This window comes from Leishmania panamensis (assembly GCF_000755165.1).
Source record: "Leishmania panamensis strain MHOM/PA/94/PSC-1 chromosome 35 sequence".
Classification (NCBI taxonomy): domain Eukaryota; phylum Euglenozoa; class Kinetoplastea; order Trypanosomatida; family Trypanosomatidae; genus Leishmania; species Leishmania panamensis.
The window spans coordinates 417,218-443,731 of NC_025882.1; the positions used below are offsets into that span (position 1 = coordinate 417,218).

The window sequence follows — 26,514 nt, forward strand, 5'->3', positions numbered from 1 at the left end:
GGGCGGTGGCTGTAGGCGTATGCAGTTGTGGACTTGTGATGCAACAGGAAGAATAAGCTTGGGGGGACAACAAACTGCGACGTGGGTGTGTTTGGTCTTGCGTATGAGCCCCTCTCTCTCTGTCTCGTCGGCGCTTGTGCGCCGAATATTGTCCTCTTCCTTTCCCCTCCTCTGCCTTCTTTGCCCCTCCACTGTGCTGCACCAGCTGGTTTCATTCAACCTGGGCTTTGTGCGTTTCTTTATGTATGTAGTTGCCGTTCGCTCTGCTCACTCCGTACTGGGCTTGACTACTCGATATACCTCCAGCAACGGCGTCGCTTTCGTGCGTTGCTTTGCGCCGTTACCCTTCACTTTCTCCTGTACCCTCCTGTGCGTAGGCGAGACGTGAAAGGGTTCGCGGGCTCTTCTTTGTTGGTTTCTGGATCGCTGCTAGATGACTTTCAGGCACCACATTCACAACGCTGAACGGGCTTCTTTGGCGCAGAAATGAAAGAGCACCATGGCACCCAGGGAACAAAGCACCCTCCATCTGTGGAGTCGACGCCCCCCACACCCCCGCCACGGCCAGCAGTCCAGGTGCGGGGTATGCAAGCTAATTCCATAGGGCCGTCGGCCGGGAAAGGCGGAGTGGATCGCGCAACACCCACTGCTGCCGCCTCGAAGGAAGCGTGCAGCTACAACGGCAGCACGTGCTGCACCCGAGACAACACCAATGCATTGGCGGCTGATAATGGGAGGGCAATCACAGCTATTGGGCCAACATCCCGTGCTTTACCCGATGATTCGCTTGCGCGGCGCACCAACGACCCTGCGTGTCCTCCGTCGCCGCCAGAGTCCTTCGTGACCGTGGTACCTGATCAACCGCTGCAGCGCGGGCTTCGCCTTCCCTCTCAGTCATCCGCTGGAGCTGGTGCCCGCATTTCCGCCGACCTCGCTAAGTCGAGCCTGCAGAACACGGAGGAAGACGGCACGTACACAAGCGTCCAAAACACGCGCCAAAGTGAGAATACCGCCTTGCTTCCCACTCGGACGTGCGAGCCACTTTCCAGGGAAGCGCGTGTCGATCAACCTGCAGATCCTCAGCCCACCGTCCCGGTTGAACAGGATCATCGGAAGAGTGAGAGGAAATCGTGCCCGCGCTCCGCATCGTCTTCTTCGGAACACGCGAATTTAGAATCGCTGACGCGTCAGTTTACGCGGCACAGCGTCATGCGGCAGTCCTTGTGCGCGCCTGCCTCTATTCACAAGTCGCCCACACTTCATTTCGCTGGGGAATCGGGTAACTCAGCGTGGTACACCGTCAGTGCGCATGCGATCAACGGCTGTTGCTCACACGACGCAACTGCGAGTGTGCCAGTCGACTGCGCTACCGCATCAGCTTGCAGTCGATCACCTGTAGAAGCTGAAACCTTCACCAACGAACACACTCGACACCGAAACAAAATCGACACCACCTTAGCAGACGGTACTTTTGTCAGCGGTGCAGACGAGACGACCTTCCCCACTCGCGAGACCTTTCCGATCCCTCGCTACTGCCTCGATGACCTGCTGCGAGGTGAGGACAAGATTTGGGCCCCCGGCAAACCGCTGCGCATCGCCTACATTAGCTGGAACATGGCAAGCAGGAGATCGCGCGTCGGTGAGGTCTCCGCATACTGTATTCACCCCAACGCACACTTAGTAGTGGTCGGTACGCAGGAGAACGGCCCCTACCTGATATCGAACAAGCTCCAGCGCCGATGGGCGAAGACTGTATCACAGGTTTGCCTTGGCGGACAGTACGAGCTGGTCGGCAAGCACCATATGTGGGCGGTGCAGATGCTTGTGTTTGCTCGTCGCCGTGACGTGGTCCATTACATCTCAAGGTCCCACACAGCGCACGTGAAGACGGGACTGCTGAATGGTCTGGGTGGGAACAAGGGTGGTGTTGCGGTGGGGCTAGTGTTGTCGCTGACGCCTAAAGATATCGAACTATCCCAGCAGGCGACGACACTACGCGGCCCCACTACCGATTCGCTGACCCCGTTGCTTGAGAAGGTGACGTCCACGACAGGAGACACACCGGTAAAGCAAGCTGCCACCAGTCCTTTAACTGTTGGCAGCCCGATGATACCAAGCTCAAAGAATTGCTTTGTCGTCGTGCCGCCGAAATTCTCTGCGACCGGCAGTGTCGCATCGTATTCGCCTTTGCTGTGTGGGCCACGGATAGTGCCCGACCTTGACGACGAGTATGGGACGCCGCTGGATGGGCGGAGCCTGGCAAATGGCAACAGCACACCCAGCCTCTACAATGACGAGGAAGGTGTCTTAGACGATGAGGGGGTGTTTTCGCCTCTTGGGAATGACAGCCGCACTGCCTCGCTCGACTCGTTCAGTGAGCGGCTTGAGGCCCACTTCGCTCAGAGGCGCAGGTATCAATTGGACAACGGCATCAGTCAACGCCAAGACGGTGGCAGTGTCGACGACGACGCGTCAAATGACGGAACACCTGAGAAGGACACACCAAATTACATGACACTGTTGTTCATCACGGCGCACCTGGCGGCGCATCAAGGTGCTGTGAGGAACCGCAACAAGGACTACGAGCAAATTGTCTACGGTCTGCGGCTTGGCCGCCGCGGTCGCTATCGCAAGTTCTTCAACCAACTGCTTGAACGGAGGAAAGTATTAGAGGGTGCGGAGGAAGAGGAGGAGGAGGAGGGCATCGAGAACAACGCGGACGATCACTGGGCAGACACCGACTATGGTGAAGGCGTTACCCCTTTGAGATTGCCCATGGTGTCTGCGGTGGCCCCAAACCGAAAAATGCGTCGCGACGTCACAGAGGAGTTTGACCTCACCTTCTTTGGTGGCGACCTGAACTATCGTATCAACGGCACTCGCAAGGCAATCGAGTATGTCATCGAGCACCATCGCAACATTCGATCTATCCTTATCAACAATGACCAGCTGAGCCTCGAGCGGGCTCGCGGGAAGGTGTTCCAAGGATTCCAGGAGGGTAACCTTCTCTTCCGCCCGACTTACAAGTACGAGTTATCTGCCAACGGCGGCGTCACCCTCGACGAGTACAACTTTTCTCACAAGAAGAACCGCATGCCGGCCTACTGTGACCGCATCTTGTACAAGAAACGGGTGAGCTCGGCCGCTCACCGCATCGCCATTCGGCTCTACACGGACGTCCCGAACGTCCGTTCAAGCGACCACCGCCCTGTTGTGGCGCTCTTCGACGTCAGCACGCGGGCCTACACCGATTGAGGCGCAGAATAGGTGTAGGCACGTCCTTCCAACTGTCTCTTTTGCGAAGACGAGTGTGCTTGTCGTGGAGGGTATGACAGTTCTACTCTGGGTGACTCGCGTTGTGCCGTCACTTGCGGCTCTCTCTCTTTGTTGTATTCCCCCCTCGTCATTGTCCTCCATTCTTGGTGCGCTTTGGACGTGTGCACGCCCATGGCGGCTGCGGCGGCAGTAGCAGGAATGTTTGCCTGTCTCTCTCCTTTCTCTGCCAGAGATCGCTATGTGATGCGGTTCTTCTCTTTCCTATCTTTTCGTTTCGCGTCTTTTTGGTCTTGCTCTGCTCAACTTGTTGCTCTTCATTCTTTTGTTTTCGGTCGCTCCTCTTACAGCTGGTGGGTACGTTGGTAGGGGTCAGGGGCAACATTTGTGGGCCGTTGTAATCAGCATTCCTCACGTGGTGTCCGTGAGATGGTGTGAGACGGCGTGGCATGCTTCGCCTTTGGATGCAGGAGAGATGATGGGGCTCTGTGGCGCTCTCAGTGTGGACGTGCATGAAGACGGATAGGCGGCTCGACACAAAACAGCGTGCAGGAACGCACTTTGGTCGTCCTTGCGTCACGACCGCCACGTGATGCGTTTGCCTGCTATTATATTGTGTCGCTTTTTGCCAGTGTGGCCTACTCGAAGCTCCTTTGACCTCTCTCTTTCCCTTTGGTGTTCATGACAGGGTCTGTACTACCTGCGCGCAGACTTGCGCCTTGGGCCACCTTGTTCTTCACCTTTTGTTTAGTGATGGTACTGCCACCGTCCTGTGTGATAGGGTGCTCGCGAAGATATTGATTTCTTGAAGACAAATAAAGGACGAGAAGGGAGAAAGATTTGTGAAAGGCAGATGGGTATGGAGAGTGTCTTCGCGACCCCATTGGGAAGCGGCAAGGCACGCACGCAACCACGGCCGCGGCGCCGCGTCATGATTATGCCGTCGGCCTCCTCTACCGCGCTCGGTCGCGTGAGGAGCATATCAAGTCGTCTTGGACTTCTTTTGTGTGCTTTTTCTTATGGCTTGGCACCGGTGCCGGGGAAGCCTCCCCCACCGGGTGCCCATTCATTACGGTCAGAGGGCGGCATGCCAAACGGACATGCGGGGAGTCACCAGAAGAAAGGAAACGAGTCGGTCAGCCACCGAAAAAACAATCAAGCTACCAGCGCCAGCTCCAGCGGCGCACGCAGGGACGCACGTACACGAATCCCGGCGGCGCTGCGGTCGGCAAATCTACAAAAACGGAAGCTACAGAACCCGAAGGGATCGCTGGGAACAATCGGGAACCCATGTCGCAGAGGAAACTACAAAGTCAAAACTACCAATGCACAAAAGTAGAGAAACAGGGTGGGCTGAAAAGAAAGGGGAACTGGGTGGATGATGGGCGCGCCCACTCGCTTCCAATCGTGTCGTCCGCGAGGGTCTGTGCTGTCCCAACCCGCTCCCGCACCGGACTCGTCGCGGTTCCAATTTTCACCTCACCAACACCGAGTCTCGGGGCGATGCTGGGTCCGACATCCGCGCAAAACCAGGGCCGAGACCCGATTTGAAAACGGTGCATCTCGTGCGCCTTCGGAGACGACTCCCCAGGTGAAGACCGTTAGGGTTCATTTTCAGGGAAGGGAGAAAACAGCTTAGCGCCAGGCGCCTGCCATCAGGAAGGAAAAACAAGAGAATGAAACAATGGTTAAAAATGAGAAATCACTTGAAAATTTATCTGAAACGAAAGCCATTTTACGAAAAAATACAACTCGCCCCCTGCGTTGGTAGGTTCAACTTGCGGTTCGTCCACGCCGTGGTCGGCACCCGCACCCTCCCGCGGTTCCCGGAGCACACACACACCTCCGCGGAGGGAAACGGTTTGCCGTTCTGTGGCCTTCCGGTCCTTCCCGGATATCCGAGAAATTCGTGTCTAGGGTTGGGTGGGTGGGCGTTTTTTCGTCACGGGCCGCATCAACTCCACTTAGTGTGATTACTATATACATTTGGAGAAGAGATAAAGGGACAAAGGTAAAGGAATAATTCATAAGAAACAGATGCAGCATATTTCCCGACCTGGGACCCTAATTTCCGATCGGGAAACATTATGGTACACAGACGGTCACACATCACAAGTGGAAGTGAGGAGTCGGTTTCCGAGACACACACACTCACTCAGGATTCCTTTTCCACGGATACACGAACACCGATTCAGCTATCGGTCAAATTTCCCAGATCCAACACCACATCCCACCAACCACCCCCCCCTATAAGGTCAAGTGCCATTCGATTGCCTTTGTGGTTTTACACGCCGCCAATGGAACCCCGTACCATGTAGGCACCATCTCTGTCTTGACACACGTAAGCGTCCCATTGATTTCCCTGCTTCTCTCTTGTTGCTTTCTCTCCCTCCCCCTCCCCTTGCCGTCAGCGTGCATGGTGTGAGACTGCACCGGAACATGTACACGCCGCTCGACTCACTCGGCGTTTCCTTTCGTTCTGTATTTGTATGAGATTCACCTAAGTCTCTGTGCCGGTGGTTCCGTAGGGTAACATGCTGAGCTATTCACTAGCTGGTGCTTTTTCTCTATCAGTGGACTGAGTTATCATAGGGAAGAAGCTGTAAAGGGGTTACGAACACATTACTGTGGTGCTTGTGAGTGCTGTTGAACGTCTCTGGAACGAAGGGACAGTGACAATGCTCAACTGAATTCATCGCAAAATGACTAAGGTCGACCGGTGTAATGAATAGAGATGCTAAACGCACTTCTTCGCGCGTCGATGCCGATGCTGTCCACCCTCTTGCTCTCCTTTGAACTGCGTGGAAGAGCCAACGATTGACGTAGAGTGCGGGGGCTTTGGGGGACTTGCGCTCTCCCACTCTCCCACTCTCACTCACTCACTCACTCACTCCCTGCATGTTGCACACACACACACATTGCGCTTATATTCCCTCTGTATTTTACGCGCATCTTTCGCACACGACTTCCTTTTCGCTCCTTCCCTCCCTCCTTCCCTCTTTGTCGTCGTCATTCCCCTTACCTGTTTGGCGGACGTGTGCCTCGGTGTCCTGCTGTGGCTTCCGTGTTGACCAACGCCTGCACGGCGTCGCTCTCACACCTGCATGCAGATGTACCCACACAGACACGCACTCGCACTAAGCAACCCATTCGACCCCACCGCTCGTCTTCCTCCGCACCTCACCGCCTAGTTCTGCTTTCCCAGTACACCAGTTCACCTGCCAAGACGCGAATGCACTTTGTGCGCTCCGCCACACATGCAGCGCCGCATGGCTGCGGCTGGTACGAGGCGATCCCAGAACGTCTTAAAGCTACGATCGACGACTACTTAAGGGAAGTGACGCACCACTACGAAGATGAGAGTCGAGGGGGCGCTCGCATGATGGGCTTGATTGTCCCACATGCCGGCATGAGCTACTCTGGCCGCACCGCCTGCGAGGCCTTCGCGGTTTTCCGTGAGTACCTCTATGCAAAGGGGTCCAAAGGCAGTAAGGTGGAGCGCATCTTTATTCTTGGCCCGTCGCATACGAAAGGCTTTGAGGGGTGTGAGCTCTCCGCCGCCAGCGCGTACGAGACACCCTTTGGACCGCTGAAGGTGGACACCGCTACCGTGGACCGTGTGATAACTGCTTTGTGCAAAGCAGGGGTTGGGGCGGCCACGGCGTCTCGCCGCACAGACGAGGCAGAGCATTCGATCGAGATGGAGACACCCTACCTCTCCCACATCCTTCACTACCCACCAGCGGCGACCGGTACGTCGACTCAGCCAGCAGCGGCGCGCGTCTCTATCGTCCCTATCATCGTCGGCTGGACCAACCGGCAGGACGAAAAGGCCATTTGCGACGTGTTGAAGCCTTACATGGACGATGCTCGTAATTTTTTCATCTTCAGCTCTGATTTCTGCCACTGGGGCGATCGCTTCTCTTACACGTACCATTACCAGCGCTACCAGTACCCAAATATCGGTGACTCAATCATTGCCATGGACCACGCTGCCATGGAGTTGCTGGAGCGGCGCGACTTGGAGGGGTGGTATGGTTACCTGCGGACAACAAAGAATACGATTTGCGGACGTGCGCCGATCAGTATTGGAATGCAGCACTGGATGGACGAAGCAAGCAAGGTGCAGATCAAGTTTGTGCACTACTCGCAGTCGAACAAGTGCTTGAGCGTGGAGGACTCATCCGTGAGCTACGCCGCTGCCATCATTCTGGCGTAGGTGATACACCACTCTAGGTAGGTTTCGTTTTCCCTTTCTGACCTTGTGCTCAAGTAGAACTTGGTAAGCAAAGGGGCTACCGCATGTCAGTGCCGTGCTCTCTCTCTCTTTCTCTCTCTCTCTCACCTCCGCTCTATCACTCTTGTTTGACAGGACAGTCTTCTTCTGTTTTGTCCCTTGATGCGCCCCCCCCCCCCGACGTTTCCTTCGTCTTCCTGTTTTGTCTTACGTTTTTTTTTTCTGCCTTTCTGCTTGTGATTCCCTCTCCATGCGCTGTGCGTGCGCGTGTGTGTGTGTCTCTAGTCACACACCCTCTCTCAGAGGAGTTCCTCTGCCCACCCTCCACTGTCCCCCAATAGGCGTGGGCGGCTGTTGCTAGGCTATTTTGCTTGCATTCAGCGTCCTCCTTTTTCGCTGTCCCTCCACCTACCCACCTCTGCGTCTCGCTCGTGTATGTCACCGACCTACTCGACTCTAGGATTTGCTGTCACACGTAGTCGAAGTACAACCCACCCCCTGCCCTGACAGAGAAGTGGATGCGATGAGAAGACACCTCCCTCACTTCTACAGGTCTCACAAGTCCTATGAGTGGGTTTGCTCACCCTCTTCTCCCGTGTATCCTGTATGTTTTTCTTTCTGTCTTCTGAACCTTGATGGCCGGGGGACACCTCACTCCGTGGGGTGGGGGTGGGGGTGGGGGTGGTGAGCAATGTAGCGCTACGCATATCGGCGATGGGGTTGTGGATGGCGTTGTGTTGGAGCGACATGCGACAGTGAGCACCCTTGTACCCTCTGCGTGGTCGGCGGGGCGTGAACCTGACTCGAACGCATCCTACCCGTGTCCCTCACTGCCTACTGGTGTGGCGAGCCTGAGCGCTCCCGGAGAGGGAGGTGACTGGCGGCGCGTGTGTGTGTGTGTGTGGGCCGATCGAGCACGAGTCAGGAGGCGGCGCTCCGGCAACTGACCCGGCGCGTTGCCGTAGTGCGTGCCTAGCGCTGCTTCGCACCGCGCGATCGGGCGGGCCCTGTGGCAGGCTGGTGAGCAGGGCGGAGCAGCATCCATGTGCTAGGGCTGAATGGACGCGGTGATGCGCAAAAGCCAAAAAATGACTCTTTGGTGGTGCTTCGGCGAATGCAAGGGAGAGGGATGGTGGTTCTGTGTAGTGCTCATAGTGCCGAAAGGACCAATCCAGCTCGCCACAATGGCCTTTGTTGAGTCTTCTCAGCAGCGGTTCTCGTCCTGTGCGCTCCTTCATGGTGAGGGTTTTAGTGACTTGGTTCTCTTGGTCTCGGAGGTGGTGGTGTTACGCATGCCCAATGCAGCTATCAACAGCACTCTAGAGCCACACCTTATTCCTGTCGTTCTCTTTCCCGTCTCGTCTCAGAGGGTTTTCTCGTTCCTATGCTTCCACTGTCATTGTATCCCCATTTCACCGTCTCGGGTTTGGTCAGCTTTGCTGGAACACAGGCTCAGTAGTACACAGTACACCAGTGTCTGTTCTCTCTCTTTCTCTATAGGTGCGCGCGCTTCGTCATGCTGTCTCCGTACTGGGGGCCACTGTCCTTTGCCCTTTCCTCGCCGCTGTCTCAGAGATTCTCCTCCCCATTTGTGGCGGCCTCTGCTAGGTTTTCTATGTGTTAACTCGTGCGATTCAGAGCGCGATGAAGTCTCGCCGTTTCCAGGCCAACCCCGACGAGGCTGTCGATCCCTTGCCGTTCGACTACACTCTTTTGAGCCACCTCTACGTGCACTCTGACGGAACGGATGTGATCGACTTCAGCGGCCTTGCTGTAGGCAAAGAGAGCCACTGTCGTGTACACTCCCTCTTGAAGAACCGCAGCTTCGTACCAGGGATGATGGAGGCGGAGCCTGAGGCTGTCGGGTCATACCTGCACCTGCGCGTCGACGAAGACGGTGGCAGTACACTGGACGGCTCAGGTGACTACAAGATCCACGGCGCACGTCGCCCAGACCCCCCGAGAGGTGTGTCGGCTCCTGCATCGAACCTGGTGCGCATCGAGGATAGAGCGGAGCACTGGTGGTTCGTGTGCCAGGCCGCAGAGGACACGGCGCTGTACGCGCGCCTTTTCAACGGAACGGAAGACCTTCTGAGGTACCTGAAGCAGCACAAGCTTCACCTTCCCACCGGCTTGAACTCAGAAAGCGGCACGGCGAATGAAGCATGGGCGCCGCCTAAGCCGCATCACGACAGCAGCAACAGTGTTAGCGACACCACCGAACCGGTCCTGCCGCTGGCGAAGTGGCTGGACATCCAGGTTGACCGATCGAACCCGCTCAGCGTGGAGCGGGTGACTCAACTTTTGAACCACCTGCCGATCTCGCAAGAAACCAAAGAGAGCTGTTTGTACCTGTCCACGGTAGACTCGATCGACATTAACTCGCAGAACACCGGTAGTGTCTCCGACAGCATGTCCGGCTACGTTTTTCTCAACCTGCTGTGCACGCCGGTGGTGGAAAATGGTGGGCGCCGCGCAACTACTTCGACGGCCACCACCGCTCGCGAAGCTGGGAACACGGGCTCTACGTCGAACCAAAAGGGGTTCCTCCACAGACTGTGTGGATTCAAATTTGACTTCTTGAGGACAGACAAGAGAAGAACGACGAAGCGACTAAAGATACCGAGGCGCGCTGCGGCTCATGTTTCGCCGCACGGCATCCCCCCCACTACGCAGAGCGTGATGGAGATGCGCTTTGAGGCGGCGCGCATAAAGGCGCCGCGCTCCTCTGTGCCGGACCCTGTGGCTGTGGCTGTCATTGTCTTCGCGGATTGGATGATTACCATACACGAAAAACCATTTGCGGAGATGGACGACATGTTGCGCATGTTGCAGCTACACTGTTCACCACCGGAGGTGACAACCTCACATTTAGGCTACACCGCTCGCCTTTCTTCATCCATGCGACGCCGCTTTACTGCGCCATTTGCGATGAGTATGCTCTTGCAAATTGTGGTGGGCCATCATCTCGACAGCATCACTCTCGCCCAGGCGGTCGATGAGCTTGGCGACTGTGTCTTCGACGTCAGGGAGAAACAGGAGGACCAGGATGCCGTTCTACAGCACATCACCGCCGTTCGGCGCTGTTTTGGCGAGTGCGGCACCGACACAGTCCGGCGTGAGGTACTCTTTGCGTCTCTGCTGCAGCCCATTTTTGCTGACCGGTTCTTCGTGGCCGACCCTGCCATCCGCCACGAGCTGGAGAACGCGCAGGCGCATTTGTGGCACTTTCAGCGCGAGATATCGGACTGCCGCGATACGTTGGCCCTCTCAAACTGGCATCACAATGTGGCAATTCAATGGCTTCTGCTGCGCCGCGGTAACCGCGCTCTTCGCATGGCTCTACTTCTCACGGAAATGACAAACATTATGCAACCGATTGTGATTGTGCAGACGCTCTACTCCATGAACGTCCCGTTGCCATTTGAGGCGGAAGGCAACCCACCGCAGACGACACTGGCGCCATTTTTTTTCTTGGCCGCAATTTTCCTCATCTACTGCACCTTCACCATCGGCGCCATTCGCCACATAATTGTTCGCAAGTCATTCCAGACACGTCTACTGGCCTAAGCGACCCCATAAGAAAAATCCCCAAGAAACGAAAAACTGTACACCAACGTAACTGCCTCACTAATAAAGGTGGAGGCTAAGAGGGGAAAAAGAGGATGAGGAAAACGAACGAGAGAAGCGATGCCTGTGTGCTGATGGTGAATCGTAGAGAGAAATGGCGAGGCTTTCGTACGCATTGGCAGAATCCCAGGCTCTCTCTAACGGAGACCGTTCTTTTTGCCCGTGCCCACCTGTTGTAGCTTCTGGTGACCGGTTGGGTGTTGCTGTAATACTTGTGTTCCCCCCCCCCTTCCTCCTCCTCATCATCATAATCATCATCATCGTGATTATCTCGACGTGTATCTTCCGTTCATGTTCTGTTACATTTCTTCGCGGCGACGTAAGGGAAACGTAAAACTTTTGTGTGTTCGTCTATTTGTCAAAGCACACCGGTGCAAAACGAGAGCTCAGAAAAGCACAAGTGCAGGGTTCACCAAGAGAGGCGTGCAAACATAAAAGAGGGATGAAGGGAGGACCCTGGGAGGCACACGAGGCGATGGTATTGGTGCAGGGGCGTGTGTGTGGGGGGGGGGGGAGAAGACTACCAGTCGCTGTAGTGTGGGCAAACCGACCAAGAAAAGGAGGAACCCAGACAAGGGTCCCAAACATGCCGGCGTTTTCTTTGCTTGCTTGGTTCCGTTTGCCACGTGATTTCCGCGAGGAGATCAGGTGGAGCTCTTCTGTGCCTCCGGGGTAGGGCTCCCTTCCCCCTCCCCTCCACCCCACAAACACACACAAGACACCTTGTCTTGCCCAGCTCCGCTCATTTCCTTTCTCATGACGAATAATACAGTACAACAGAGTGGGGAGCCACTCGGCAGTGACGCCTTTCTCTTTACCCTCTCTCCCTGTACTCGTTCTTACTTTTGACTTTTCGCTTCTTCTCTCTTGTGCTCGTTGCAGAGGTGTGCCGCTTCCCCTTTTTGGTGGCTCTATGCGGCTCCGGCGTGTGCGAATATGTGCTTTACCTTTCCTTTTCCTCCCTGAGCACCAACTACAAGCGCTTCACAATTTATTTCTCGACGATACAGACGTCCTCGGTGACAGTCGCACAGACGCGCGCATAGACACAACCATTACGTTGGTTTTGAGGGGCCAAATATATATATATATATATATATTGCCTTAGTGCTGCTCTCCACGGTCTCATGCACACACCCTCTGAAGTACCCTTAACGTATCAGCGCTGGCCTCAACTGCCAACCTACTTCTCTTCGACTGTGTACTTCGCCAAGATACAGTGCGCAGCCGACGAGCTTAAGAGCGATCAGCAATGTTGTGCGGCTCGCGAGTGATGCTCGCCCGGTCGGCGGTGGCGTTCTTCAATATGAAGCACTTCCAGGCCAAAAAGAAGTACAATCTTACTCCCCAGAACACCTATGAGACGCTCTCCACCGTGCTGTCGCCACGTGACCGACTGCTGCGTCAGTCGGTTTCTGGCAGTGGTGGTTCTCGTGTGCTGGTGCTGGATACTCAGCAGAGGGTGAAGGGGGTTTACCTTCCCGTCTTTTGCATGCCACACCCCTCCACCATCACCAAGGGAACCAACTCCCTGGGTGTGGAGGTTGCTGAGTACACGCGTTTTATTGAGGCGACATCTGCGGCGTGCAAAGCAGGCGGCGGCGTCACTGAGTCAACGTTGCCGACTGTGCTCGTGGTAATGTCCCATCCCCAAGGACTCGCCTACGGTACTTTTCGAGCAGACGGCACACCAGGTGTACCCATGAAGAACCTTGCACTGGGGTCGATTCTTGCCGATCCGAAGACACAGCAAGAGGCAGTGACCATTGCCTCTGCCACTCTTAAGTCCTCTGGATTGGGCACCGTTATGCCTCTACTGCAGGTGCCCTACGGACATGCGGAGGCCGTCCGCGATATATACAAGGAGCTGAATGAGTGTAAGCACGCCGCCGAGCTAGCGGCCTGCTCTACCTTCGTTTGGGTTCAAAGGGACAGCGAGTCGTCGACTTCGTTTAAAGTGGCGCGATCCTCTGAGGAGTACTGGGCGCGAGCGCGAAACGAGGGGGAAAGCGGTGCTGCACCGGTGCCAGGTCCTATCTCGTTTCTAGACCGCCGCTGGGTCTTACTGACGGACGTTGTCCTTCGCCCTGATCATGGGTTAGGTCTTTATGGGCGCGATCTCGCCACAGGCCATCGCATTGTTGATCCTATTGGGTTGCAGTCTGCCCTTTGTAGAGGCTCCCTCCTGCTCGATCACATTCCACGCACCGTGATTGACACAACTAGAGACACCGCTGCCGGCACGGGGGCAAGTGGTTGATGCCGACTGCGGACAACTCCCCCCCTTCCCCTGTCTTCGAGCGCTATTCCTCTACCATGTGTAGTGCTTTTCGAAATCGATTGGCACGACCATCAAACGATCAACCACACGGAAGCCACGGCTGTATTGTTGTGTGAAGTTAGTGGACAGTACCTCTGCTTTCTGCAGGGACAACGCACGCCACCACAAAGTGCATGGGGGAGGGGGAGGAGGGGTTAACCCTCCTTTGGTGATGTCGTTGAACGCGCCTCTTCACCGAACAAAAAAAAGAGATCTTTGGTGGGCCGCAGAAGCGGGGGAAATAAAGATGATATGAGAGGCCCTCAATCTATTAGTCCTGTGCCAAAGGGTCGCTTATGAATGTGAGTCACAGATACAAGATGGTATCGTTCTTTGGAGGGAGACGGTTCTGCTGACCCGTGGGCATTCAACGCGTGCATCACGCACCCAGAACATGTTCTACACTGTGGGCAACAGCAGCAAGGGAGGGCGACTGGTGCATGTAGAGGTGGCCAGTGCGTTCAGCAGGAACGAGATGTGATGCTGAGGCTGTAGAGTCTGACTAAACGAAGGGAGGAAACGTAGCAGCATCACTCTTCTCCTCTCTTCCCCCCCCTGCTCCTCCTCCGCCACAACGGAGCTCATCGTGTCTCCATACACGAAATGCAGAGGGAAGGTTTTGTGCTCAACACACTACCGTGACACCGGTGGCCACGTGTTTACTCCTCTGTCTGAGCTTCTTTATCACAGTACCGAGACGGGTGGGGTATCCGTGCAGGGAAGAGATGCGTGCGGGTCATCATTGTGGTTGAAGGCGATCAAGTAACCTCGAACCCCTTCATGCATCACTTGCGCGGCCTCCCTCGTCCCTGCCATCATCATCTCCCCACTCCTACCTCTGGTATTCAGCTGCATCCCACATTCTCCCCTCTCGCCCTCCCCCCTTTCTTTCCTCAATTTGACAACTTACTTTGCGTGTGTGAATATTTTTTAACTGTCTGCACCATATTCAACCTCTCTTGGGGCATCAACGGCGGTGACGAATGAAGCAGTGCTTCGTTCCTCCGGTTATCAACGCTGCTGCATGCGCCAAAACGAAAGGCGGTTAGGCTTCCACATTCGTGTCCGTGTCGTCTCCAGCCTTTTTTTCCCTACTCTCCTCTTCTCCCGCCCTTCAAGTACCCATTTGTGCCACCCAATGCGCCGTGCCACGTTGTCTGTAGCCGTGTGCTGCGCGCAACCAGCGGTAGCACTCACCCCTGTGCGTACCATTATTGCTGCCAAGGGCATCGTAGAAAACCGTATTGCCAAGCACTACACAAACCGCACCATCGAGGAATCCAAAACAGAGCGTGCGGAAGGCATTAAAAAGACGCTTCACCCCAATCCATGCAACCGCAAGGAGGAACTTAGCCACCTCACCCAGCACTGCAGTTATGAGTACGTGCCAGAGTTTCAGCGGTGGGCAAATGACATGATGGCCGTGTATAGCGACCCGCAGGGATACGGGCACGATATGGCATATCATTACCACCGGATCTGGAAGGCGAAGAGCCTGACGCGCCGTGGCGTGGAGGATGGCAGCGGCGCCTTTGATGTGTGCCGCGTTCATCCGCATTGACGCAGAAAGCGTGAGCTATCAGCTCGTTATGACTCGGCCTCACCGCGGGACTCTTCACACTGACGTGGTGCATATGTTTTGTGAGCGCTGACGGCGGTGACTGCTTTCACCACACATCCTTCATTGCCCACCTCGACCACTGGTGCATCATATAGTTTCTTCTGTTTTTTTTTGTGTGTACTGCTTCCGTGCGCTGGTCCACTCTTTGCATGCTACGCATCATGTGTGTGTGGTGTGTGTGTGTGCATGTATGCGTGTACTTGTTTGACAAGCAGTCGCGCGTAAACTCGGACACGGACTCAGCCTTTTTGTTTGTTCTCGCTCTGCAGTTTGTTTAGTTTGATGTAGACCCCCGCCTTAGGTAGCTCTTGCCGTAGTGGTGTGTTGCGAAGTTGTTGTGGTTGTTTTTTCCGCTTGAGCCTCCTGCGTTCTCCTATTTCCCCTATACTCCTTTCTTCTTAACAACTGCTGTTCAAGCGCGAGGCCATCACCTGCCCCTGTCCTTTCTCACGTGCCCATTTGCATTGTCCCTGTCCACCCCTCCCTGAGTCCAGGGACGGGTGTGACAGCTTGGAGGAGGGGGAGGGGCGGTGGCGTGAGTTCTGTGCAAGAGAGAGAAGACGTACGCGTGTACGTCCAGATGTACGCATTTTCTTGACTATCCTCGTGTGTGATAGATAAAGTCCCGAGTTGGAAAGCCGACAGCAACGCCATAAATAGACGGTAGAGAATAAAAGGCGGTGTGGTACAATAACCGGATGCAAGCGGGTAAGCCACTTTGCTGTCTCTCGTGCTCCGGCTTTGGTTGGGGTGCTGTGATGTCGAGAGAGAAGTCTCGAGCTCTCAGGCTCGAAACAAATGACTAAGATGAGGCCCCCCCCCACACACATATATATATATATATAGTGTATATGCACAAAGGTAAGATCGCACTCCAGCAGGTAGCCTAGTATAGCGGTCACACCCCGTGTCCTGGTGGCTCCTCTCATGGATTACGCCAACTGTCACGTTCCCCACCGTGTCTTGGTATGTTTCCCCGCTGCTCACTCTCTCCCATGAACCACGGCTTCTCCCTCACTCTGTGTTTTGTAGATGGAAAGGTTATACAAAAGGAGCAGCATATGGGGCTAAAAGTAAACGAGAGTACGTAAGTGAACGCGACAACGGTGCATGTATGAGGATAGTGCACATTACTCTCACAAGCATTTGGCGCCGGCATCATCCCTCCACTCCGCAACAGATTAGGTTGTCGCCCAAGTAAAAGAAAACAAAAGTCTAACAAGCTGAATAGTAATACAAAGTGTGCGCGTACAGACGACTTGACAGTCTGCCTGTACGTGTGCACCATTACAGGTACTCAGCTCCACTCAGAAGCGCACTCACTCGCCCACACGCGCAGGCGGCATTCTAACAGATTTGATAAAACACGTCCAACCACCAGCACTGGAACGAAAGCTAGTTCTCTCCACTTAAAGGTGTCGTTTTATTATTATTATTTATCATGGACGTCCTGACAGTGTTTAGTCTGTGGCCGCGCCCATTGCGGTCGTGGAGGGTACTGGCGGTGTTGCTGCTCTATCGTATAGCCCTCTGTCTGACATTAAGGACGGCAGAGTCGCCGGATGAGTGGTGGCAGAGTGAGGAAGTCGCGTATCACATGGTGTTTGGCCATGGCCACTTGACATGGGAATGGCATGAACTCATTCGCTCCTATGTTTTTCCGGCAATCTTCGCGTGTCCGCTGTTTGTGCTCAAGTGCACAGGGACAGACACGGCAATGACGGTGTGGGCCGCTAACCGGTGTGTCCAGGCTGTGATCTTCTTTGCGCAGGACTGCACTATGCTCGCCCTCGCACAGCGCCTCGACGACCTTCGATGTGGTCTCGACTTGTCGACGTCAGGACGCGGTGCGGGATCCTTTTCTCCCTCCTCAGCCCCCAGTAGCTCCACAAAAACGGCGGGCGGCATTCCGACGATTGCGTCCACAACCCTGGCGATGCTGGTGGTGGAGTGGTTCCTCAACAATACAGGGGTGCGCGGCTATTCCAACGTGGCGGAGTCTCTTTTTTTCTTGCTATCGCTCTACCAAGCGAGGTACAGCACGTTTCTACTCTGTGCCGGTGCGGCATGTGCGGTACGCGCTACGGCGGCCATAGCGGTGCTCCCGGTCTTTATGGTACATATATTTCGCCTATGCCGCAGGAAAGGCATCGCACGCGGCCTCGCTGTGCTCGCTCCCCTCACAGTCAGCGCGCTGGCCAGCGTGAGCGCCGCTGTGTGCCTTGTTGACTACGTCTTCTATGACCGTCTCGTTTTCACCCCGTACAAGTTTTTGAAGGTCAACGTTCTTATGGGCGTGAGCAAGTACTTTGGAGTGCATCCGCCTTACTGGTACTTGGTCGTGCTGCCGGTCATGGCGGCCCCGTTTGTCTTCTTTCTGGCATGGGCACCCGTGTGCTGGAAGAGGATGCAGGTGGCGGAGGGCCACCATGTGAGCGGGTCGACGCGGTATGCGGACCACACGTTACTTACCTGTACCTCTTCACGGACGCTGAGGCAGGAAATAAAGCGATGGGTGTTTGTAGGTGTGCTGTCATTGATGCTTTACAGTCTGGTAGATCACAAGGAGATGCGCTTCGTCTACTTCCTGCTCCCGATACTGCTGGTGCTTTCGAGTGTCGTGGTGGTCGATCTCTGCACGAGCTCTCTGTCGGCGCAGAAGAACTCGTCTAGCGTGCAAAGTGTGCGTTGGAGCCTTGTCGTGCCGTCTGCTGCCACGGCGCGACGCCTGTTCACACTCTGCTGGGTCGCAAATGCAGCCCTAGCGATTGTGCTCTTGCACGGCTACCGCTGCGGCAGCCTAACCCTGTGGCGCAAAATCCGCGACGCCGACTGGCACTTTAGGCACCTGGAAGTACTCACGCATTGCTATGCGACGCCTGGCTTTGCGCAGCTGCATGGCAAGGTGGATCGACTGGAGCTGGTGGACTGTCCAGTGAAGTTAGATCCCGTGCTAGGGGTGCGAGAGGTGACACACGACCTCCTATTTAGGGAGCAACAGAAGGCCTACGCGTTGTGGCGCTACCTACGGCTTCCGTCGAAGCTTGACGTCGAGGAGGTTGGCATGGAGAGTGAGAAGAAGCTTTCAAAAGGTGCGTGGTGGAGGGGGGCGCACCACCTGATGCCAGCAGCCGAACCCCCCGTTTTGCCAGACGGCATTGTTCTCTTCCAGAATACCGCTATCTCACTGGAGGCAGACCTTTTGCGACCAATGGGCTACCGCCTAATCGCGGTCGTGTTTCACACACCGTACAGCTTCGAACAGGATGAGGACCGCTATCTCGAGTTGTGGTCACGGGAGGTGACGTAGCGAGGCGAATGGTGAGGTGGTGTTTGGGTGTGTGTCTCCATGGGCAACAGAGAAACTTTCTCGCAATCACCATTCTCGGAAGGCCGCCCAGATATGCTTATGAGGCTGATCTCCTCCTAGTGCTGCTATCCTTCTATGTATGTAGAAGGAGAGATTCATGCTTTTACACTTTTCGCTCTTCTTTTCACGGAACCAAGAGAGAAGCAACAACAAAACACCAAACTCAGGATCAGCAGCGAGCAGAGGAAGAGAGACAGCAGCTGAGAATGAAGAAAAGAACCCTATTAGAGGCGATGTTGGGTCGTCTTAGCGTCACGACTCGCTAAGACGGGGGATGTACACAGGCGGCCGTACAAGAGCGCTTTTAGCTCTTTTTCCGTTCCGAGACGCTACCTTCTTAATCGCCGCCGCCACTACCACCACCACCTCTTTCCGAGAGCTTCGTGGCCTCTACAATTCTTCTGGTAGTCGCTCGTACACGCCCCTGTCGTGTTTCTCCGCTGTTAATTCATTAGCTCGTATGCTACACCTTCTCTGCGACCGGCTACTTCTTTTTCCTTGCCCCTTTGCAGCAGCCCCCCCCCTCCCCCATCCTCGTGTGGCACTGTAGTTGCTCTCCTCCCTTGGTGCTTGGTTCCTAGGGGGTGCTGAGTAGAAAGAGAGCGACCTGGTCACCACGCACCGCGATGTCCTCTTCGGCAGCGATGAAGCAGTATCTCGAGCAAGCGGCGGAGGACGATATCGTCTGCGCTTTTGGGCCAGACTACTTCCACGGCGCGCGCACCGGTGCCTGCGCAAGCGCCCTGTTCTCGGCAACCCTCTGCTGGTACACGTTTCGCCTGCTAAAGGAGGACCAGCGCCAGGTCGACTTTTTTGCCGGTCTCAAGCAGGGCCAGCGCAACCCTCACTTCCCTCCGTGGACTATTCTACGCGGCCTGCGCACTCAGCCGATGCTCACTACCGGGTGCATTGCGCTCGCCACCACATCTGCATTGAAGTGTATCAAGTGCTATCTGGCGAATCAGCGGTGTCGCGAGTTTTTGCTCGACGACATACAGTTCGATATGCTCAACGAGCGTAGTGAAACGGACGCAGCCGCGGCAGCGTTTTTGGCGAGTGTCTCTCTCGATGCGACCGGGGGCAGCGCAGGTGCACACGGTGCATTCTCCACCTCTGCAGCGCCTCTGAGTGAAACTCAGTCGACACAATCGCCTGTTTTTAGAAGGTCCTCGTCGACATCAACCGTAAGTGGCCTACCCCATACCCACAGCAGCAGACTGGGTAGTAAAGAGTGCGCCTTTGTTTACCGCGCACCAACCTACTTCGATGGGGTTGCCGTCGCGTTCCTCGGCTCCGTTTTGGACTGCTACCTACCGCAGAAGCCGGTGCAGAAGTACTATAACATGCGTGTCGGCATTTGGTAGAGATATCATGCACAACGCTGTAGATGCATATGAGAGTATGCTAAACTTGATTGGGGGGAGAGCCGGATTTGATTGCTGTGGTGCGCGCTGTAGGATTGCGCCTCTGCGTTTCCCGTAGAGGGGATGCACGTTTGGACACCAGTGCAGAAGCAACGAAAACTGAGAGAAGATGAGTTCGTGACTGCAGTGCATGCTCCCCTACCTTCTCCTCTCTCTTTGTACTCTCCTCGGTGACGTCTTTCAAGATCGAACAACGTGTGCTGACTCGCAGCGTTCTTGTCCATCGTGCCTGTAGCTGGTCACTTGCAGGACGTTTCTTTCTGACGCTGTTCACCCCAACCTCTCTACCGTCTCTCTCTCGCGCGCGCATGGAGCACATCATCATCTTCTTCCTCCTCAATATTCTCTTTACGCCTTGTCACACTCGTAACTCATTGCGCCATTGTTTGCGCAGCTGAATCTGCAGTACCTACTTTCAGAAAGCTGCATCAGCGCGTATGCGTCGCGGCAAAGATGCACCCAACCACACCCGTGGGTGCTCCCCCAGCTGCAGGTAGACACACAGTGGGACACGGATACATATGCAGCTAGAGATCTACACCGATCATTTCACCACAACGCCGCTCGAAGCTGACCTACTGGCGTGCTCAACACACCAGACACCTGGCGTGGGCAGCGAAGGCGCCACGTGCAGCTTTCCTTTCCCACCACACAGTTATACAATGGGCACCACGGCGCTCAACTCGACCTGGAGCCTTTCACCTCTGTGCCGCTGCCTAGCAAGACTCACTGCACTCAGAGCAGCCTTTTTATACCACAAAGCCTTCTCATAGAGAAGTGGGTCACGAAGTCATCGAGCGCCAAGCCTGACGACGCGTCCGGCTCACTCTTGCAGAGAGACTCAGCCGAAGACGCGCGGCAGTCCTCCTCCTCCGTCCCCAACGTAGCTCTCACACAGGGCGGCGGCATCTGAGACGACGAAAACGCCGCGGCACTCGTCAAGGCGCCAGAGGGAAGTGCGGAAATGCCGCTCCCTGAAGGTTTCTCAAACCAATACCACCAGCGTTGCCCACGAAGACGATACGTCGCATGTCGCAGCGCTGACGAGGGATTTCTCGGGTACATGGCAGCTTCAAGGCCTTCGAGGTGGAACACTTGTAAAATTTGACTCTCAGCCCGTCAAGGGCGGCACTAGTTTCATGCTCGACATGAGGGCTGGGCGAAGATGTACCGGGTGACCCGCCGCCCGCGCTATCACCGTACGCGAACCCGCGCAGCCCTTCCTCCACACCTTTGGTAAATGTGATTCAAATGAACCCGCACTGCAGGCCCGTGACACCGTTCCTATCCATCTCGTCCCCCTTTTCCGCTTCTGTGCAGAGCGGAACATTCCTGCTCGCTTCTCTCCAGCACTTGATGAGTAGCTCGCAGCGCGGCCACGCGTCCTCGTCACTCCACGTCGTGACTCACGAATTACCACCGTTGGGCGAGGTTGGCGCCGCGTCGCCTTTGCAGGCAGGAGCAGCGCTGGCACAGGGCACGTTGGCGCCGGCCATACTGAGGGAAGTCTCCGTTCTGCCTTCCTTAGTAGAGGAGGGTGACACGTCAGAGGAAGTCCACCTTATCGACGCGCCAGCCACCACGGCCGCAAACAGCATATCCACGGCGCAGGTGGCCTCACCGCACAACACACGCGCACCTACTCTCCCGTCCACCCCAGTGGCCCACCGCGCCTCTACCAGGCCGGTAGAGATGTATGCCCTGGAGGAACAGCAAGAGCGTAGTGCACTCGAGAATAACCAAGCGTCATGTTTTGAGACGATTCTCGCACGGGAGGTTTCCGACTACCTCAGAATAAGTTACCACCAGCGCATGGCAGCTCGGCAGCCCACTGAATACATTGGCGGCAATGCGCCGCAAAACCTTGAGAAAGAGGCGCGTCGCCTCCACGACTCGATTCGGGCACGCATGAAAGCGGCGGAGGCTGAACATCAGAAGTTTATGAGCATCTACCGACCAGTAGAGCAGGTGCAGCTGTCCACTGCTGATGAACGAACACCGTGGTCGCAGCCGATGCTGTCGCTTGAAAACCAAGCCGAGGTGAAGCTTGCTACGAGACGTATCTCCTGCGGTACCCCTCATCTTTCGTCTTCGACGTCGAGTCTCGATGGGCTCTTTTCTGTCAACGCCCCGCCACGTCAGTTGTCCCTTGACACTCGCCGTATGGCACCGTCAGAAGCGCAAAAGGGCAACAATCCTGGTGTGAGGTCAGAGATTCAGCGACAGCTTCGACTAGGCAGACCTGTGGTTCACAAAGCCGGAGAGTGGACAGCTGACCCCCTCTTCACGGAACTCCACTAAAGTGCACCGCGGGGTCGTTCTTTCCGTTTCTCTTATTCGCCTCTTTCTCCCCGACAAAAGATGAGGCGCCACCATACTTTGAGAAACGATGAGGGTGCGAGGGCTTCCCCCAATGGGAGTGGCAGGTCTCTCTCCTCTTTTCTATGGCCTGCTCTCTGCGTGTTTACCCCTTTGATGGCCGGGGGACACCTCACTCTGTGGGGTGGGAAGTGGGTGGTGGTTGGCGCAATGTAGCGCTACGCATATCGGCGGTGGGGTTGTGGATGGCGTTGTGTCGGAGCGACATGCGACAGTGAGCACCCTTGTACCCTCTGCGTGGTCGGCGGGGCGTGAACCTGACTCCAACGCATCCCACCCGTGTCCCTCACTGCCTACTGGTGTGGCGAGCCTGAGCGCTCCCGGAGAGGGAGGTGACTGGCGGCGCGTGTGTGTGTGTGGGGGGGGGTCGATCGAGTACGAGTCAGGAGGCGGCGCTCCGGCAACTGACCCGGCGCGTTGCCGTAGTGCGTGCCTAGCGCTGCTTCGCACCGCGCGATCGGGCGGGCCCTGTGGCAGGCTGGTGAGCAGGGCGGAGCAGCATCCATGTGCTAGGGCTGAATGGAATGCAGTGGACCAAGAGAGATACTCTTTTCATGTGTCTTATGTGTAGTAATACAAAGAGGCGCCGCCACCGGTGTATGCACAGGTGTGGCGGGCACTTCTTTAGTGTCTGTTCTCTTTTTTCCTCATCTTTTCCGTTTTATACGTATGCGTTACTGAGTGCTAAAGTGGGCCCACTGATGGTTGCCCTACCTCTCTTATGTTCCCCGATGATGTCGATACACTTGTCCAAAATGCGGCGGTGATGCGGAGGACGTGTTTGTCCGCGCGTTTGAAGAACTCACTGTGTTGGACATTCGCCCACCTGCAGGGCCAGTTGCCTCGGTAAAGCGGGCAAAATGAGATGTCGTTGCTTTACATCTTGCTTGACGTGCAGCGCCGCTGGCTTCCGGAAGAGCCAACGGGATGCGCGTTTGTCATGAGTTTTTGCCCTGCGACTGTTGCAAGAATTCAGACTGCCGCGCGTCTGGCTTGATCGGCCTCCTCTCTCCCCCACTCCTCCAATCTTCTTCGCCATGTCACTCCACCTTGACGCCTTTTGTCTCACTCCCCAGCTCTGCTGAAGAGGTATGGTCTTTTCTTTTTTTTCCCGTCGACTGACGCACCACTGCCGCGTAATTCGCTGTTGCTCCCCCTTCCCCATTTCTCTCACTGAAGCTCTGACATCCCCACCCATCCTCACACCCAACTATTCATAGTTGCACATGAAAGCCGTAGCGCACAGTGTCTTACCCGTGTTACTCTCGCCACTTTGGATCAACGTCAACGAACGCTTTGCGCCCGTCTACGCACTTTGACCGCTGCGTACTGCTGTCGTGGCGTACGCCTTCCTCTATTGACAACACTTGCGCATGCTCGCGGCTGCGCAGATGCGAAAGGGGCAGTGCTGGACAAACGAGCATCATGAAGTCGTTTCCCTTACAACACAAGATGATGCGGCGACTGAAGCTGCCGTACATTCAGGTTGGCACCTGCGAAATCATGAACCTTGCCAGCTCGTATAACATGGATTCCTTTCACGTCTTCAATCGCAAGAACAGGGGTTTGTACGACTCGACATCAGCGGCCGCGGCCCAAGGTGCGCGGAAGACCCCGACAGACGACGTCTCAGCGTGGTCGCTCCCGAAACATCAAGAGCCCTTTTGGGGTGAGATGGTGGCAGGTGGCCTGCTCGACAGCTACACTGGCAGAGAGGCATCTTCGTTCGTGAGCAACTACCTCGCCAAGGCCCTAAGCATGCACACTGCTTTGCCAGCCGAACTACGCACACTGCGCAAGGAAGATCCTTCAAATCCTCTCCTTTCTATTATGATGGCTGCCCTGGCCCGGCGACGCAGTATGCACACAGAGTTCGAGAGTCTTGTGACAGAGTGGGACCTTCAGCAGTACGCCATTAGCGCCGATGCGGCTTTTTTCCGTGCGTGTAACGCTGGTGGATGCCCGCCCTCCCACTCAATGGCCGTGGAAAAGAGGGGCACAGGCGAAGACCGGGAAGATGATTGTCATGTGCCTCTGCCACCGGAAGAAAGTGGCTGTCGCGGTGTATGGTTCTCGGCGACCGTGACCCCAACTTGGCTGGCAGAGCAGCAGCGGAGCGCGCTGACGGAGCGCAAGCACCGAATGGCGCCTCCTCCACAGAAAGTACTGACGTCTGCAGAGGTAGCCGAGGAGCGTCATCTGCAGGAGCTGCTGACCCAGACTCCGTTTTATCTCGACGTAGCTGTCGGTTGCTTGGGCAATTCACGTGCCTTCGGTGTTGCTCGAAACACACTGACTGGTGGTATGTGGAGTCGACTGGACGCATCGCGAGAACGAACGGTCCCGCTGAGTGTCGACCACAATCCACTTCATACCCTGGAGTACCGGCGTATCGTGCAGGCAGGCGGAAAAGTGGACTCGGCCGTCGGGGACATGATTGACGGCAACCCGTACTACAACGTTGCTAGGAGTTTTGGCCACTGGTCTATGAAGAAGGATGGGCGGCGTTCGCCGGTGGAGCAGAAAATGATCCCCGTTCCCACGGTCAAGACGTGGCGCATGCTAGCGGGGGATGCCCTCGTGCTGTGCAACCATGCCGTATTCGAGACGAGGCATGAGGATGATAGCAGCATGGATGAGCTGGCCAAGGTGGTGGGCCGTGGGCTATCGTGCGATTTACCACCGGAGGCGATCGCCGCCTCCCTCTGTGACTTTGCCGTGCGCTTTGGTGCCGAACATTCCCTTCAGGTCATGGTGGCTGTGGCAGGGTCGGCGTCTGACACAACACCGAGCGCGGCAAGGGTAGGGGAGCGTTGTGGAATGCCAGTGCCGGAGTTTGCTGAGTGGGTGGAACCGGGGCCGCTCTATGTTGGTGCGTGCCATCGGCTTCCTGTACTGCGGAAGAGGCTGCAGCTGGACTGCGCTCGGTGCGGCACGACACTCTCCTCACTGATCCGCCGCCGTTGGGAGCGTGTGCGTGATCTGCTTCCGACTCGCCACTCCCTGCCGCTGCTGCCCTACTACGGAAAGGAGTGCGGTGCGTTACAGCAAGTGATGGAGGAGGAGGCTATCTTTTTCGAGCACGAACTCTTGCGTGACGCCATTGACGCGAATGACCCGCGTCTGGATGCGGTATTCCAGCAACTGGCGAAGCGACTACAGTCAAACGCGACTGTCGCTTGAGTGAAATGTCTGTTTGTGTGGGACTGAATGGGTTGTATGCGTTGCTGCGGCGTCACCGATGTGCAGGTCAGGCAAAGGAAAGGGTAGTGGGCATCTTCCCAGTAGCTCTGCGTGCACATGCGAAGACTTGCGCACAGTGGCTTCTCTCCTCTCTTCGCAACATACAAACATCACACAAAAAGACGAAAGAAGACAGCGAAACAGTCAGACAAGACGACGAAGCGGTGCTACCGTACCCCTGCGGAGGTACATATGAATTCATGTCCATGCGTAGCGGACCGACTGCATCGATGAGCGCACACTTTTGCACAGGGGCACCTAACCTGCTGGCGCACGGCAGTGCGCCTTGTTATCCTCACGACGCCCCCTCACTTCCCTACACATACGCCCTTTCTTTCTCTGTGCGTGACTGATGCTGAACAGAACACATACTAGTGCTGAGCGCAGCCTCCAAGGCGGAGAATGCACTGCCCCTCGTCCACCGCTACACTCACGCCTGCTGTCGCGAGAAGCTCCAACTTGCAGCACTACCGCGCCCTGCTGCAAGTCTTGGCCTATGCTAGTCAACGGGAGCAGACAGCAGAACAAGTGATCCGCGACGCCATTGTTGGAGGCGTGGTGGTGCCCTTCATAGTAACGCACAACACGAATCCAGCGGTGGTGGCGATGAGTACAGGAGATGTGGCGTGCAGCACTCCCCTGGATGCCTCAATAAGTGGTGACAGCCTGTCCCGCGAGGAGGTCAGCCTCACCGCGCTGCTGCTGCCTTCCTCCAAGTTTATCGGAACCACAGCATCGCTTCTTGCGGATGGCTTCTTCTGCTTTGCTCCGCTTTCCTCGACGGTAGAAAACTCACGAACCACCCCTTATCAGCATCGCTCCGAGTGCCAGGTCCGCGACCTCTTCACATTCATCATGCTGCTGTTTCCGGAATGCTTCGTCGCCGAAATACCTCCACGTACACTTCTGGCGATGCGGGACGCGGAGTGGTCGGCCTCGCAGATGCAGTCGAGCAACCACGCAGAGAGCGAGGTTCAGCACCCGAGTCCTGTTTTGAGGAGAAGCACGCCTACCTCA

General features: G+C 56.0%; 10 protein-coding genes across 10 annotated transcripts in view, besides 2 other annotated features; all 10 read left to right on the forward strand.

The window, feature by feature from the left end:
• Positions 1-486: 486 nt before the first annotated feature.
• LPMP_351180 (endonuclease/exonuclease/phosphatase, putative) lies at positions 487-3,255 on the forward strand (the record flags this gene model as incomplete). The annotated part of the gene is made up of 1 exon (XM_010704753.1): positions 487-3,255. One exon carries the CDS (start codon positions 487-489, stop codon positions 3,253-3,255), a length of 2,769 nt encoding a protein of 922 aa, XP_010703055.1.
• Positions 3,256-6,505: 3,250 nt separating this feature from the next.
• On the forward strand, positions 6,506-7,492 carry LPMP_351190 (memo-like protein, putative; the record flags this gene model as incomplete). The annotated part of the gene is made up of 1 exon (XM_010704754.1): positions 6,506-7,492. One exon carries the CDS (start codon positions 6,506-6,508, stop codon positions 7,490-7,492), a length of 987 nt encoding a protein of 328 aa, XP_010703056.1.
• Positions 7,493-8,195: 703 nt separating this feature from the next.
• Positions 8,196-8,575: a repeat region.
• A 579-nt stretch (positions 8,576-9,154) lies between these two features.
• LPMP_351200 (hypothetical protein) lies at positions 9,155-11,080 on the forward strand (the record flags this gene model as incomplete). Its single annotated transcript, XM_010704755.1, has 1 exon — positions 9,155-11,080. The coding sequence occupies one exon, from the start codon at positions 9,155-9,157 to the stop codon at positions 11,078-11,080; it is 1,926 nt and encodes a 641-aa protein (XP_010703057.1).
• A 1,312-nt stretch (positions 11,081-12,392) lies between these two features.
• On the forward strand, positions 12,393-13,400 carry LPMP_351210 (hypothetical protein; the record flags this gene model as incomplete). Its single annotated transcript, XM_010704756.1, has 1 exon — positions 12,393-13,400. The coding sequence occupies one exon, from the start codon at positions 12,393-12,395 to the stop codon at positions 13,398-13,400; it is 1,008 nt and encodes a 335-aa protein (XP_010703058.1).
• Positions 13,401-14,598: 1,198 nt separating this feature from the next.
• On the forward strand, positions 14,599-15,021 carry LPMP_351220 (hypothetical protein; the record flags this gene model as incomplete). The annotated part of the gene is made up of 1 exon (XM_010704757.1): positions 14,599-15,021. The coding sequence occupies one exon, from the start codon at positions 14,599-14,601 to the stop codon at positions 15,019-15,021; it is 423 nt and encodes a 140-aa protein (XP_010703059.1).
• A 1,501-nt stretch (positions 15,022-16,522) lies between these two features.
• On the forward strand, positions 16,523-18,391 carry GPI10 (GPI alpha-mannosyltransferase III; the record flags this gene model as incomplete). The annotated part of the gene is made up of 1 exon (XM_010704758.1): positions 16,523-18,391. One exon carries the CDS (start codon positions 16,523-16,525, stop codon positions 18,389-18,391), a length of 1,869 nt encoding a protein of 622 aa, XP_010703060.1.
• Positions 18,392-19,455: 1,064 nt separating this feature from the next.
• LPMP_351240 (hypothetical protein) lies at positions 19,456-19,815 on the forward strand (the record flags this gene model as incomplete). The annotated part of the gene is made up of 1 exon (XM_010704759.1): positions 19,456-19,815. The coding sequence occupies one exon, from the start codon at positions 19,456-19,458 to the stop codon at positions 19,813-19,815; it is 360 nt and encodes a 119-aa protein (XP_010703061.1).
• Positions 19,816-21,126: 1,311 nt separating this feature from the next.
• Positions 21,127-22,176, forward strand: LPMP_351250 (hypothetical protein; the record flags this gene model as incomplete). The annotated part of the gene is made up of 1 exon (XM_010704760.1): positions 21,127-22,176. The coding sequence occupies one exon, from the start codon at positions 21,127-21,129 to the stop codon at positions 22,174-22,176; it is 1,050 nt and encodes a 349-aa protein (XP_010703062.1).
• Positions 22,177-22,375: 199 nt separating this feature from the next.
• Positions 22,376-22,778: a repeat region.
• A 901-nt stretch (positions 22,779-23,679) lies between these two features.
• Positions 23,680-25,437, forward strand: LPMP_351260 (protein phosphatase 2C, putative; the record flags this gene model as incomplete). The annotated part of the gene is made up of 1 exon (XM_010704761.1): positions 23,680-25,437. The coding sequence occupies one exon, from the start codon at positions 23,680-23,682 to the stop codon at positions 25,435-25,437; it is 1,758 nt and encodes a 585-aa protein (XP_010703063.1).
• Positions 25,438-25,899: 462 nt separating this feature from the next.
• Positions 25,900-26,514, forward strand: part of LPMP_351270 (hypothetical protein) — a gene marked incomplete at both ends in the record, with an annotated part of 2,194 nt that continues 1,579 nt past the window's right edge. Inside the window, one exon of the mRNA XM_010704762.1 lies at positions 25,900-26,514. Coding sequence (XP_010703064.1) covers positions 25,900-26,514 — 615 coding nt within the window.